Source organism: Sceloporus undulatus, chromosome 3 (assembly GCF_019175285.1).
Source record: "Sceloporus undulatus isolate JIND9_A2432 ecotype Alabama chromosome 3, SceUnd_v1.1, whole genome shotgun sequence".
In the NCBI taxonomy this organism is placed as follows: domain Eukaryota; kingdom Metazoa; phylum Chordata; class Lepidosauria; order Squamata; family Phrynosomatidae; genus Sceloporus; species Sceloporus undulatus.
Genome location: NC_056524.1, coordinates 148,735,915 through 148,748,281, shown reverse-complemented (window position 1 = coordinate 148,748,281; position 12,367 = coordinate 148,735,915). Strand labels below are relative to the sequence as shown.

Genomic DNA, 12,367 nt, shown 5'->3' with positions numbered 1-12,367 from the left:
TCTCTACGGTTCTTCTGATTGTGTAAAACCTGGATCACTTTGATATAAAGCACCTAATTAAAACCACAAACTGAAGTTGACATTTTATGCTGATTAATTCCAAGGTTTATAAACTCTTTATGTTCATAAGGCTCTAAGAATGTATAAACTGGATGTATGATTAGTGACTGTTGATTTAGAGTGTTCAATGTGTCCTATACAGTCTAAAAATATATATTTATTCAAAATAAAATATTTCACTCTTAATTTAATTCAATATAGAGAGACTGATCTCAAAAAACCTGACAAAAAATCTTTGGCCTGTTACAGACTGCCAAAATAAAGCTGCTTTGGGTCTCTTTGGAGGTATGCTATTTAAATGATGCATGGGTCCTAAGAGTCTGGAGGTCACACCAAAGCCACACTCCTTTCCTAAGCACTGGAGTGCAGCTTAGGTGCAGCTTCTGGATTCTTAGGATGCATACATCATTTAAACAGCATACCTCCAAAGAGACCCGAGGCAGCTTTATTTTGGCAGTCTGTAATGGGCCTTTAATCCTTCTGGTCCCACATATTTTGGATAAGGGGTACTTAACTGGTAATAGTTTAATGTTTAAAGGCTTTCCCAAAATAAAAGGTAATGCAGTTTTGACACAGAAGCAGCAAATGAATCTAACCTGTAATGTACAAATATTTATTTAAAGTCTTTTAAATAGCCTTGGTGGTACATGGTTAAATGCTTGTACTGCAGCAATTCACTCACAAACCATAAGGTTGTGAGTTCAATACCAGCGAAAGGGCTCAAGCTCGACTCAGGCTTGCATCCTTCCGAGGTCGCTAAAATGAGTACCCAGATTGTTGGGGGCAATTAGCTTACTCTTTGTAAATTGCTTAGGGAGTGTACACACACTATACTTGATAGAATATGACAGCTACTTTGAAAAGAAAACAATGACAATGAAATTGAATGGTTAGACAGCTAATGCTAGGAGGTAGTAGTATGCTGAGCTGCCTTCTTTTCCCCATTCATTCAGTAACAAAGGTGGCCACTGCCAAGTAGCATGGGAGAAGGTAGGAAGAACATGCCAACCTTAAAAGCTTTAATTGATATAATGTTCCCATGACTTACCATGATTAAAAAATGATCACATTACAGCATAATATGCCCTTTCTTATTTCTCTGCAAATTTCTCAATGAGCCTCAATCACACAGTAAATGCTAATCAGATTCAAACCCTATAGGACTAACATTATAAATAGTACTGGTTAATAACAAGTGTCAGTCAGCATCAACCAATCCCAAGTTCAATGCTGGTGTAAGTGTCCACTAAAATGAAAGCAGGTACAGGGGAATTAATACAGGAGATGCTGGGGTATGAGACCCTCTGGCCTGCTCTTGAGTTTTTAACCATAACTGAATACTCATGGAGTCAAAGTGAAAATAATATGACAGCAAGAAAAACAACCAATAAATAATTGTAGAGCTGTAAGTAAACTTGACTATAAGAATATCAAAGAAATATTTTAGTACAGGAAAAATAATGTACAATTCAAAAATCCTTAGCAACAGCAGGGGTTTTTTTACCTTTGAATTTAATGTCCAAACCACTGAACTCTAGTTCAACTCCTTGAAGTGCCTCTCCCAGTGTTTCATGGTAGTGACCAATGCTTTTCTTTGATCCACCACAGAAAGGGAGAGAGAAGTATTTGTATGTCTCCTGGCGATTGTGATATGGTCCTACAGTATTCATCCATAAAACAACTTCTTCTTTATCTTGGTACTGAAAAGAAAAACAATCAATCAAAAATAAATAAAAGAATTAAAATAATAGGTTAATTCCTCAATGTGGAAGAGATACTCCTGGGGACATAAGGTGAAAATTCAAGTCGGAAAATGTAAATAGAATTGCAATGGCTAGGGGTAGCAATGAGATGACCTCCAGATGTTCTACACTAAAGGTCCACCAGCCCCAGCAAGCATGGCCAATGTTCAGCGATTAGTCCAAATATCTAGATCATGGATAGGTAATTCCTGGCCCTCCATATGCTGCAAATAACCTAAATGCACTAGATCCAGTCAGATCTTGGGAGCTACGCAGGGTCAGCCCTTGTTAGTACCTGAATGGGAGACTGCCAACAAATACCAGGTACTGTAAGCTATATTTCTAAGGAAGAAACTGGCAAAACCATCTCTGAGTATTCCTTGTCTAAGAAAACACTATGAAATTCAGAGGGTTGCCATACGTCAGCATGCAAGTTGAAGGGCGCACGCATACACACGCGCACACACACACACACACACTGTAAATCTTTCCAGTCCTGGTCAGAAGAGCTAATGCTGACAGGGTGAGGGAAGCAACCAACAGCTGGAGGTCTACAAGTTGCCCACTCATGACTTAGAGGACAGGCAGCTGCTTACCCTAATATAGTTTAACCAAGATTGGTTGTAATTTTTGTATTGGCCAGAGAAGACCCAGCAGTTTCTCCTGATTTCTAATATTCTTTACCCATTCAATGTTAAATTTCCACAAGGGCATATTCTGTTGTCCAGTGGAGAAACCTCAATCCTCTTATCCATCTTTAGTAGATATACATATGCTAAGGATTACTGAGCTTCTTTCCAGCCACTTAAAACAGTCACAATTTAACCCAAAAAATACCCCACTATGAAGAATTTGCCCACCACCTCACACAAAGTGTTGACACAGGTTCAGCGGGTGTAACTTTGGTCCCTGCTTGATGGATACTTTTCAGCTTTTACAGCCTGGGGATGTGGACAGGATCCTTGGAGAAACAAGAGCCACTATATGTGTACTAGACCTTGGACTTCCTGGTTTATTAAACAGGCTAGACAGGTAATGACTGAGTAGATAAGGGGAGCGATGAATGCCACTTTACAACAAGGCAGGGTACCAACATGCCTGAAGGAGGCTACTGTAAGACTTCTGAAAAAACCTTCCCTGGATCCTACTATGCTGAGTCTCTTTCTGGGAGAAAAGCGGCATAAAAATGAATGGAAGGAAGGAAGGGAGGGAGGGAGGCAGGCAGGCCGGCAGGCCAATCTTCAACAATCCATATTTGTTCAAGCTACTAGACAGTGTGATGGCTTCCCAGCTACAGGGGTTCCCAGATGAGACAAATTATCTAGATCCATTTCAGTCTGGTATCAGGCCTGGTAATGGAACAGAGACAGCTTTAGTCCTCTGCAGGAGGAATAAGAGTTTCACAAAAGGGAAATATTGAATGCACAATTTCAAACAGTTCCAATGGGAAGGGAAAATGGGAGTATCTCATGTCTAACTAAATATTTTTCAACTGGTAAGTTTTAAAAGTGACATGTATAAGATATTGAAAAGGGGGAACCACCAAAGAGGAATTTTAAACAAATAGCTAGCTCATATAGGTGAGAAAGTCAGAAAAGCTAAAGTGCAGAATGAGTTCAAGCTTGCGAGACAGGTTAAGAATAAAAAAGGGGGTTTGATTATGTCTGTAGCAAAAGGAAGGAGGAGGAAATGGTAGGGGCCATTGTATGGAGGAAACAGTGATAACTACTCAAGAACTTCTTTGCCTGCATTTTCTCACAAAAGGAAAAGGATACCTAACCTGAGGGAAATGGAACAGTTGACACAGCAGGGGAAATGCAGCACAGAATAAGTACAGCAGTAGCACAGGAATACCTGGTTAATCTAAATGAATTCAACTCTCCAGGGCCAAATGAGCTACATCCGAGGGTATTAAAATAACTGGCAGAAGTAATCTCAGAGCCACTGGCCATAATCTTTGAGAATTCCTGTACACAGGAGAAGTCCCAGTGGACTAGAGGAGGGCAAATGTTGTCCCTATTTTCAAAAAGGGGGGAAAGAGGAACTAAACAACTACCACTTGGTTAGCTTAACATCAATACCAGGAAATATTCTAGAGCAGATCAGTACAGAAACAGTCTGTAAGCATTTAAAAAGAAATGGGTTTCTCAAAAACAAGTCATGCCAGACTGATCTTATCTCTTTTTTTGATAAAATTACCAGCTTGGTAGGTGAAGGGTAACTTGATTTCAGTAAGGCATCTGACAAGATGCCCCATGATATCCTTGCAAAGAAGCTAGTGAAATGTGGGCTAGACAATGTAACTGTTACATGGATTTGCAATTGGTTGACTGGCCGAACCCAAAGGGGGCTCAACAATAGCTCCTTTTCATCCTGGAGAGAAGTGACCAGTGGGGTCCCACAGGCCTCTGTCCTGGAGCCAGTGTTATTCAACATCTTTATCAATGATTTGGATGACAGAATTGGGGGTATACCTATCAAATTTGCAGATGACACCAAATTAGGAGGAATAGCTAATACTCCAGAGAACAGGATCAACATTCAACATTACCTTAATAGATTAGAAAGGTGGACCAAAGCTAACAAAATGAAATTCAACACAGAGAAATGTAGGATACTACACCTGGGCAGTAAAAATGAAAAGCACAGATACAGGATGGGGGATACCTGGCTTGACAACAGTATATGTGAAAGGGATCTAGAATTCCTAGTAGACCATAAGTTGACTGTGTGATGCAGCAACTAAAAAAGCCAATGCGATTCTAGGATGCACCCATAAAAGTATAGTGTCCAGATTGAGGGAAGTAATAGTACCACTCTATTCTGCCTTGGTCAGGCCCCACCTGGAATACTGCATCCAGTTCTGGGCACCACAGTTCAAAAAAGATGTTGAGAAGCTGGAGTGTGTCCAAAGGAGGGTGACCAAAATGGTAAAAGATCTGGAAACTATGCCTTATGAGGAGAGGCTTAGGGAGCTGGGTATATTTAGTCAGGAGAAGAGAAAGTTATGAAGAGCTATGATAGCCCTGTTTAAATATTTGAAAGGATGTCATGCTGTGGGTAGAGCAAGTTTGTTTTCTGCAGCTTCAGAGAGTAGGGCCCAGAGCAATGGATGCAAGCTACAGGAAAAGAGATTCCAGCTCAACATTAGGAGGAACTTCCTGACAGTAAGAGCTGTTTTTGTTTGCTTTGTTGTGCTTCTGAGAGTGGCGGAGTCTCCTTCCTTGGAGGTCTTTAAGCAGAGGCTGGACAGCCATCTGTTGGGAATGCTTTGATTGTGAGTTCCTGCATGGCAAGGGGTTGGACTCAATGGCACTAAGGGTCTCTTCCAACTCTTTGATTCTTGCCTACTCCAAGTACTGGATGGATAGAGTTGAATCCCTGTCAGTTCTGCTGGACTTCTTAATAGTTTTTGATACCATCAATCATAGTATCTTGGCCACATTGCTGCGGCGAGGCTTGGAGTAGCCACATTTTATAGTGGCTCTGTTTTATTTTTCCCTGCAGGGCCATTCCTGTAAGATTCTTGTTTGACTTGACTCCTCCACCATTTGCCTGCAGTGTCCCCCAGGGTTTTGTTTTGTTCCCTATGTTATTTAACATATACAGTACATGACACTTCTGGGAGAAGTTGTCCAACGTTTTTGGGATCAGGTATCATCACTATTGCTGATGATACCCAGCAATATTGCTCCTTTCTATCCAATGCCAAAGAAACTGTTTCTGTGCTGCAGTGCATGGCAACTGTAATGGGCTGGATGGGGACAAAGAGACTGGTGCTCCTGACCAGTCATAAGAGAGATCAGGAAAATAAGGATTCAGACAATATTAGATGTGGTTACACTCCCCCTGAAATTGCATGTTTGCTGTTTGGGGGTACTCCTGGATTCAGCCATGACCAGGGGTGGATTTGCCCAGTTAAATGTACCCATTTATGGAGAAGTGAGATCTGACCACATTAACACATGCCTCGATGACATCCCACGTGGATTACTGTATTGCAAATGAAAACAATGACCATTTGAACCCAGTCTCCAGAGTTGTAATCCAACACTCAAACCACTACACTATGCTGCCCTGGGAGTCTGTGTTTAGGGATATTAAAGTGGCCAAGAGGCTGTGCCACTCAGACTGAGAGAGGCTCTAAATTTCATATGAAACACTGTAACAATACTTGTTGTTTCTGCAAATTTGGTTTGTTGGTCAAACTTAACTAGACAACAGCTTTTACATCTAGTAAGCAGCTTAGTTGTTAACACAAACCATGACAACCATGGTGGAAGAATTCAAAGATATAGCCATGTCAGTCTGTGGAATCAGTCTGTAGAGAGATCTTGTAGCCCTTTTGAGACTCACTGGGAGAAAGATGTTGGCTGCAGGAGCTCTGCTAGACTTCAGTCTACTTCCTCAGATGCAATTGGATATAATGCTAATGATAATAATAACAACATAGAGAGAAAGAGAGATCTTGTAGCTCCTTAGAGACTAAAGAGAAAGAAAGAAATTGGCAGCAGGAGCTTTGCTAGACTTCAATCTATTTCTTCAGATGCAATTGGATATATTGGCCTGTTACAGACTTCCAAAATAAAGCTGCTTGGGGTCTCTTTGGAGGTATGCTATTTAAATGATGCATGGGTCCTAAGAGTCCGGAGGTCGTGCCAAAGCCACACTCCATTCCTAAGCACTAGAGTGCAGCTTTGGCGCAGCTTCCGGATTCTTAGGATGCATGCACATTCAAACAGCATACCTCCAAACAGACCCCAAGCAGCTTTATTTTGGCAGTCTGTAACAGGCCAATGATAACGATAATAATGTAAAGAGAGACCTTGTAGCACCTTTGAGACATAACTGAAAGAAATTGGCAGCAGGAGCTTTCCTAGACTAAAGTCTGCTTCCTCAGAAGGATATATTAATCATGAGAATAACAATAATAGTGTAGTAGAGAGAGATCTTGTAGCATCTCTGAGACTTAACGCAAGAAAGATGTTGGCAGCAGGAGCTTTCCTAGACTGCATCTGAGGAAGGAGGCTTAAGCCTAGGGAAAACTCCTGCTGCCAACTTCTTTCTTTCTGTCTTGTCTCACAGGGCCTACAAGATCTCTCTCTACATTATCATTATTTCATTACACTCATCCCTCCATGTTTGCAGCTTCAATATTTGATTATTCACGGATTTGATTAATATGCTCTCCCTAGGAATATCTAGGTCCTCCTCCAGTGCAACTCTATGGTCAACTTTAACTAAAAGTAGCACTGAAAGACCTAGAGATTCCTAGAGAGAACACTCCACTAGGCCTTTGTAGCTCCTCCAGCGCAGTCCTATGGTCCGTGTCTGTTGGGTGTTGACTAGAGTTGCTCTGGAGGACCTAGAGATTCCTAGAGAGGTGTCCTCTCAGGTAAAAACGTTGTGTTGTTATTTGTGGTTCTTCCACAGTCATGGGAGTCTTGTGCAAAATATATACATAGAGAGAGATCTTATAACCCCTTTGAGACTAAATGGAAAGAAATGGGCATCAGGAGCTTTCATGGTCTTCAGTCTACTTCCTCAGATGCATTTGGTCCAAACTGCGTCAGATCCAACTGCATCTGAGGGAGCAGACCGAAGTCTAGCAAAGCTCTTGCTGCCGACTTCTTTCTTTCAGTGAGTCCCAAAAGTGCCCCAAGATCCCTCTCTACTTTATCATCATCATTGTATGCAAATGCACCTGAGGAAGAAGGCCTAAGTCTAGCAAAGCTCCTGTTGCCAACTTCTTTCTCTCAGTGAGTCTCAAAGGTGCTGCACGATCTCTCTTTACATTACTATCATCATCATTATATGCAAATGCATCTGATGAGGAGGTAGACTGAAGGAAAGCTCCTGCTGCCCACTTCTTTCTCTCAATGAGTCTCAAAGGTGCCCCAAGATCTCTCTCTCTCTCTCTCTCTCTGGCGCCTGGTTTTATGGGGAGCGAAGAGGCAGGCGCAGTGTTGGGCCAGTGAGTCGCCTTGGTTCCGGGAGGGCTCATCATCCCTTGGCCCTCTTCACTGCCGACGGAGGAGGAGGAGGAAGCCAGCGAGGCCCAGCCAGGGAGTGGCCTTCGCCAAGCGGGAGCAGGAGGAGGAGGAGGCCTATATGAGGGAGGCTCACCGTGTGCTCGTGCTCGTCGGCCCGGGCGCGCAGCACCAAGAGGCCGGCCGCCGCAGCCACGCACCACAGGAAGCCCACCGGCGCCATCCCCGTCTCCGCCGAAGAAAAGGAGGAGAAGGCGCCGCCGCTTCCGCCGTTCCCGCCACGTCATCCGGGCGCACGCCGGAACAACCGCTAACCTACGGCGGCCGGCGGCGGCCAAAAAGAAGGCGACGCCCAAACGCGCAAAGGAGGGGAGCCTTGGCCGCGCGAGGGAATGACGTCACGGCAGAAGGAGGGAGGGAGTGAGGGAGCCGTTAATGATCATCTGAGACGGCGGTTTCCAAGCAGTGGGCGGGGCCAGACCCAACGGTCAGTAAGGCACTGCCTTAGTTCCCATCATGGCTCCTCCATGCTATGGAGTTCTGAGAAGTGTCCTTTGTTGAGGCACTCCCTTCTGGTGCTTAGACAAACTACACTTCCCAGACTTCAATAACATAGAGCCATGGCGGTTGAAATTGTGTCAGGGGTGTTCCTCAACAAATTACACTTCCCAGAATTAAAAAGAACAGGGTCATGGCAGTTAGAATGGGGTCATAAGTGTTCCACAGCAGGTTACGCTTCCCAGAATTCAATAGCATGGAGCTGTGGTGGTTAAAATGGCGTCAAAACTGTGCCTTAACAAATTACACTTCCCAGAATTTCGTAACATGGAGTCATAGCGGTTAGAATGGTGTCAAACGGTCCCTCAACAGACTACGCTTCCCAGAATTCCGTAGCATAGAGTCATGGCGGTTAGAATGGTGTGAGTAAATTACACTTCCCAGAATTCCGTAGCACACAGCACATGTCTACATGCTGACCTTTTGACATTTGCTTTGTATATTATCTGGCCAAGCAAGAAAACAAAAAAACAAGCCATTTGCTCTGTATAATATAGCTTTTCTATATATCTGTAGCCATATCCACGCGCGCCCTGGGAAGCCTGTCTCTCATTGGGCTTCCTCTGTGGAGGGAGCCCAGTGAAGGAGAGGTCTCCTGGGCAAACACACACACCCTGGGAAGCCTGTCCCTTGCTGGGCTTCCTCTGTGGAGGCAGCCCGGCGAAGGAGAGACTCCAGGGTGGCTCTCCCCAACTGGGCTGCCCCTTGCGGAGGTAGCCGAGCTGTGGAGAAGCTTGGTGAAAGACCTATTGCCCTGTGCATAAGTCTACTACCCTGGATTCTGGAGACTATTTGGGGGCAAAGGTTAATCGACTTATAGTTGAGTATATACAGTAAGCAGAATTTATGAAGTTACCATTTCTTTTTTTACAGGTTTCAAGAACCATGTACAAGATGAACAAGACAGCAACTCAAATGAGTCAGAAGGTAAATGCACTCAAAGCTCAATGGATATGTCTTTTTTCCACTGGTGAAGGCAGAGCTTGACACCCCCAAAGGGAGCCAAAGTTAAATTTTATTGAGATCTAGAATCTACCTGCCGGTTTTTTAGCCAAAAATGTCTTCTGAGAGGGATAGAAGCTGCCTGGGCACAGGCACTAAACTGAATGACATTGAGGGAGGAATCGGACCTTTAATAATTGATTAATCTTGGCGTAGCCTGGTATTTCCCCAAGCACCTGTAATAGGAGGTCCTGGTTAAATCAGAAGTAGAGGTGGCGGCCCTGGTAGCAATGGAACTGCCTCAAAGGACCTTTTGAGGGCAGAGTCAGCCCTTTTGTCCTCTAGCAATTTAAGGGTATCATCTCCATCTTTAGAATAGATGACAGATGTAACGAGAGACACACTGGATCGGCCACAATGGATATGTAGTTTAGACATCATGGTTTGAGGGAGGGAATAGAATTTTTTAACAGAAGAGGGATTGGGTCTAACCGTTGCAGTTTGCCATTCTTCAAATGAAAGCACGCTCATAAATTCAGATGGAAAGGCACCTCATCACTAGCGAGAAGCTCAGGAGGAATCTTTTTTGCCCTTGGGAAGATCAGTTCTCCTCTTGATGATCAGGTAGTTTTGCACTGGATGGCCTTTGTGGCCTCTTCCAACTCTGTGATTCTATGAATTTACGTTTATTTTACAGATCTCAAACAAATGTTATCCTAAAAGCCATACTGCGCGAGGATACACGGTAAGTACACTTTTCCCTCCATATTGCCGCTTTGATATGTACAATTTGATTATTCCTGAATTTGATTAATATGTTCTTTCTGGACTATATCTAGGTCCTCCAGTGCAACTCTGTGTGTCTACTTTAATTTGAAGTTGCAATGAAAGACCTAGAGTTCCCAGAGAGATACTCTACTAGGCATTTGTAGCCTCTGGAAGATCTAGAGAGGTCCTGAGAGGTGTCTTCTCAGGTAAAAACATTTGTGTTTTTGTTATCTGTGGTTTTCCCTATTCACGAGGGTCTTATGCCCCTAATCCTATTGAATATGGTAATAGTAGTGTAGTGGATCGACGGTGCAAAGATAAGAGTTGCCGTTCGCTACTTCGAAGTGACGGATGCGTGGCGGAGAGCTCCCACTACAAGAAAAGAGATTTCAACTCAACATTAGGGGAATTCCCTGTAAGATCTGTTTGACAGAGAAACACACTCCCTTGAGAGTGGTAGAGTCTCCTTCTTTGGAGGTCTTTAAAAGGGACTGGATACTCATCTGTCGCGGCTCCATAAGAAAACTTATAGAAGGCTATAAAAGGGAGGAATCGTGGACAGGGTAGAGAAAAATCTCGGTGGGACAGCAAATTTTGACTACCAGAACAGAGGGTACAAGTGGGAAGGTGAGGAGAAGAAGGCCTGATAAATAAGGATGGGCAGCACATGTAAGCCTTAAAGTCAACAACAGAAGCTTATACTGAATACTAAAAGGGAGGGGGAGCCAGTGAAAGGATGACAATAAAGGAGATATGACACATTATTTTCATGTTTGTTTAGAAACTGACAGCTTTTGGAAAACATCACAAAGAAAAAACTTTATATTGTTACAAGCTCCCAATTTTTTGGTGAATTAGGAATTTCCCACCTGTTATGCAAACAAGCTCTCTATCTTCCTGTTAACATATTACAAGTTTGTATATGATTGGATGCTGTGTAGCTTGCCTAGGACATTCTTGCCAATTTCTAGTGAATTGGATAATATGCCACTGTTAAATGGATTTTTGTTGATGGCCAACCCAAGGGTGCTCAGCATGGCTCCTCTTCTTCTGGAGAGATAGTGACCAGCGGACGTCCCACAGGGTTCTGTCCTGGGTCCCAGTGCTATTCAACATCTTTATCAATGACTTAGAGGAAGCATAGAGTGCGCATGCTTATCAAATTTGCGAGATGACACAAAATTAGGATGAATAGCTAAACATCTCAGAGGACAGGATCAAAATTCAAAATGACCTTATATATTAGAAAAGGTGGACCAAGCTAACAAAATTAAATTCACACAGAGAAATGTAAGGGCTTACATTACATTACTTACTTACATTATGTAGGGTGGAAAAAAGAAATGCATAGCTATAGGATGGGGCCCTGCTGAATGAGACTTCATATGAAGGGACTAGGAATCCTAGTAGATCACAAGTTGACATGAGGTCAGCAGTGTGATGCAGTGGCTAAAAAGACCAATGCGATTCTAGGCTGCATCTATAGTGTCTATATCAAGGAAGTAATAGTTCCACTCTATTCTGCCTTGGTCAGACTCACCTAGAATACTGTATCCAGTTTCTGGACGCCACAATTTAAAAAGGATTTGAGAAGTTGGAGCTCAACGATGTGGAAAGGAGGGCAACGACCATGGTTGAAAGGTCTAGAAAACTATGTTTTATGAGGATGAGACTTGAGTGGGGTAGAGACCGCCCTGGGGCGGCTCCGATTGGGGCCTGGCATCTGCAGCGGCAGCCCCTGAAGCCCCCAAATACGCCACTTCTCCAGGCCTCAGGGACGCGCACAAAAAAGACACCCCGACAGCTGCGGGGAATGGGAGAAAAATCCTCTGGTCCCACCACATTTTGGATAAGGGGTACTCAACCTCTAGTAACAGTGGTACCACCGGATAACGAATTGAGCGGTTAACGAATTTCCGTTGGTTACAAAAAAATTAGATTGGAAAAAAACTGTTCCGGTTAACGATGTTTTTTCGGGTTAAGAATTTTTTTTTCGGGGCGAAAATTCAAACGTGCGCTTTCCAGCGCTAACGAAACAGCTTCCTCGGGTTTGCGAATTACTGGTTACGAACGTAGCTGCGGACGAATTAAATTCGTTAACCCGAGGGAGCACTGTTCACTGCCTTCTTTTCCTCAGGTCATTAATGATATAATCACCCATGATTTACCACAATTAAAAGACGATCACATCACAGCCAAAATGTGCCCTCACCTATTTCTCTGCAAATTTCGCAATGAGCCTCAATCACAGTAAATGCTAGTTAGAGTTAAATCCTTTTAGAACATTAAAATAGTACTGGTTTATAA

At 43.3% G+C, this 12,367-nt stretch overlaps 1 protein-coding gene across 1 annotated transcript in view; it reads right to left on the bottom strand.

The window, feature by feature from the left end:
- Positions 1 to 8,115, bottom strand: part of TM9SF3 (transmembrane 9 superfamily member 3) — a 39,911-nt gene extending 31,796 nt beyond the window's left edge. The window contains 2 exon segments of the mRNA XM_042456466.1: positions 1,565 to 1,760; positions 7,929 to 8,115. Coding sequence (XP_042312400.1) covers positions 1,565 to 1,760; positions 7,929 to 8,015 — 283 coding nt within the window. The 5' untranslated portion in view covers positions 8,016 to 8,115.
- Positions 8,116 to 12,367: the final 4,252 nt, after the last annotated feature.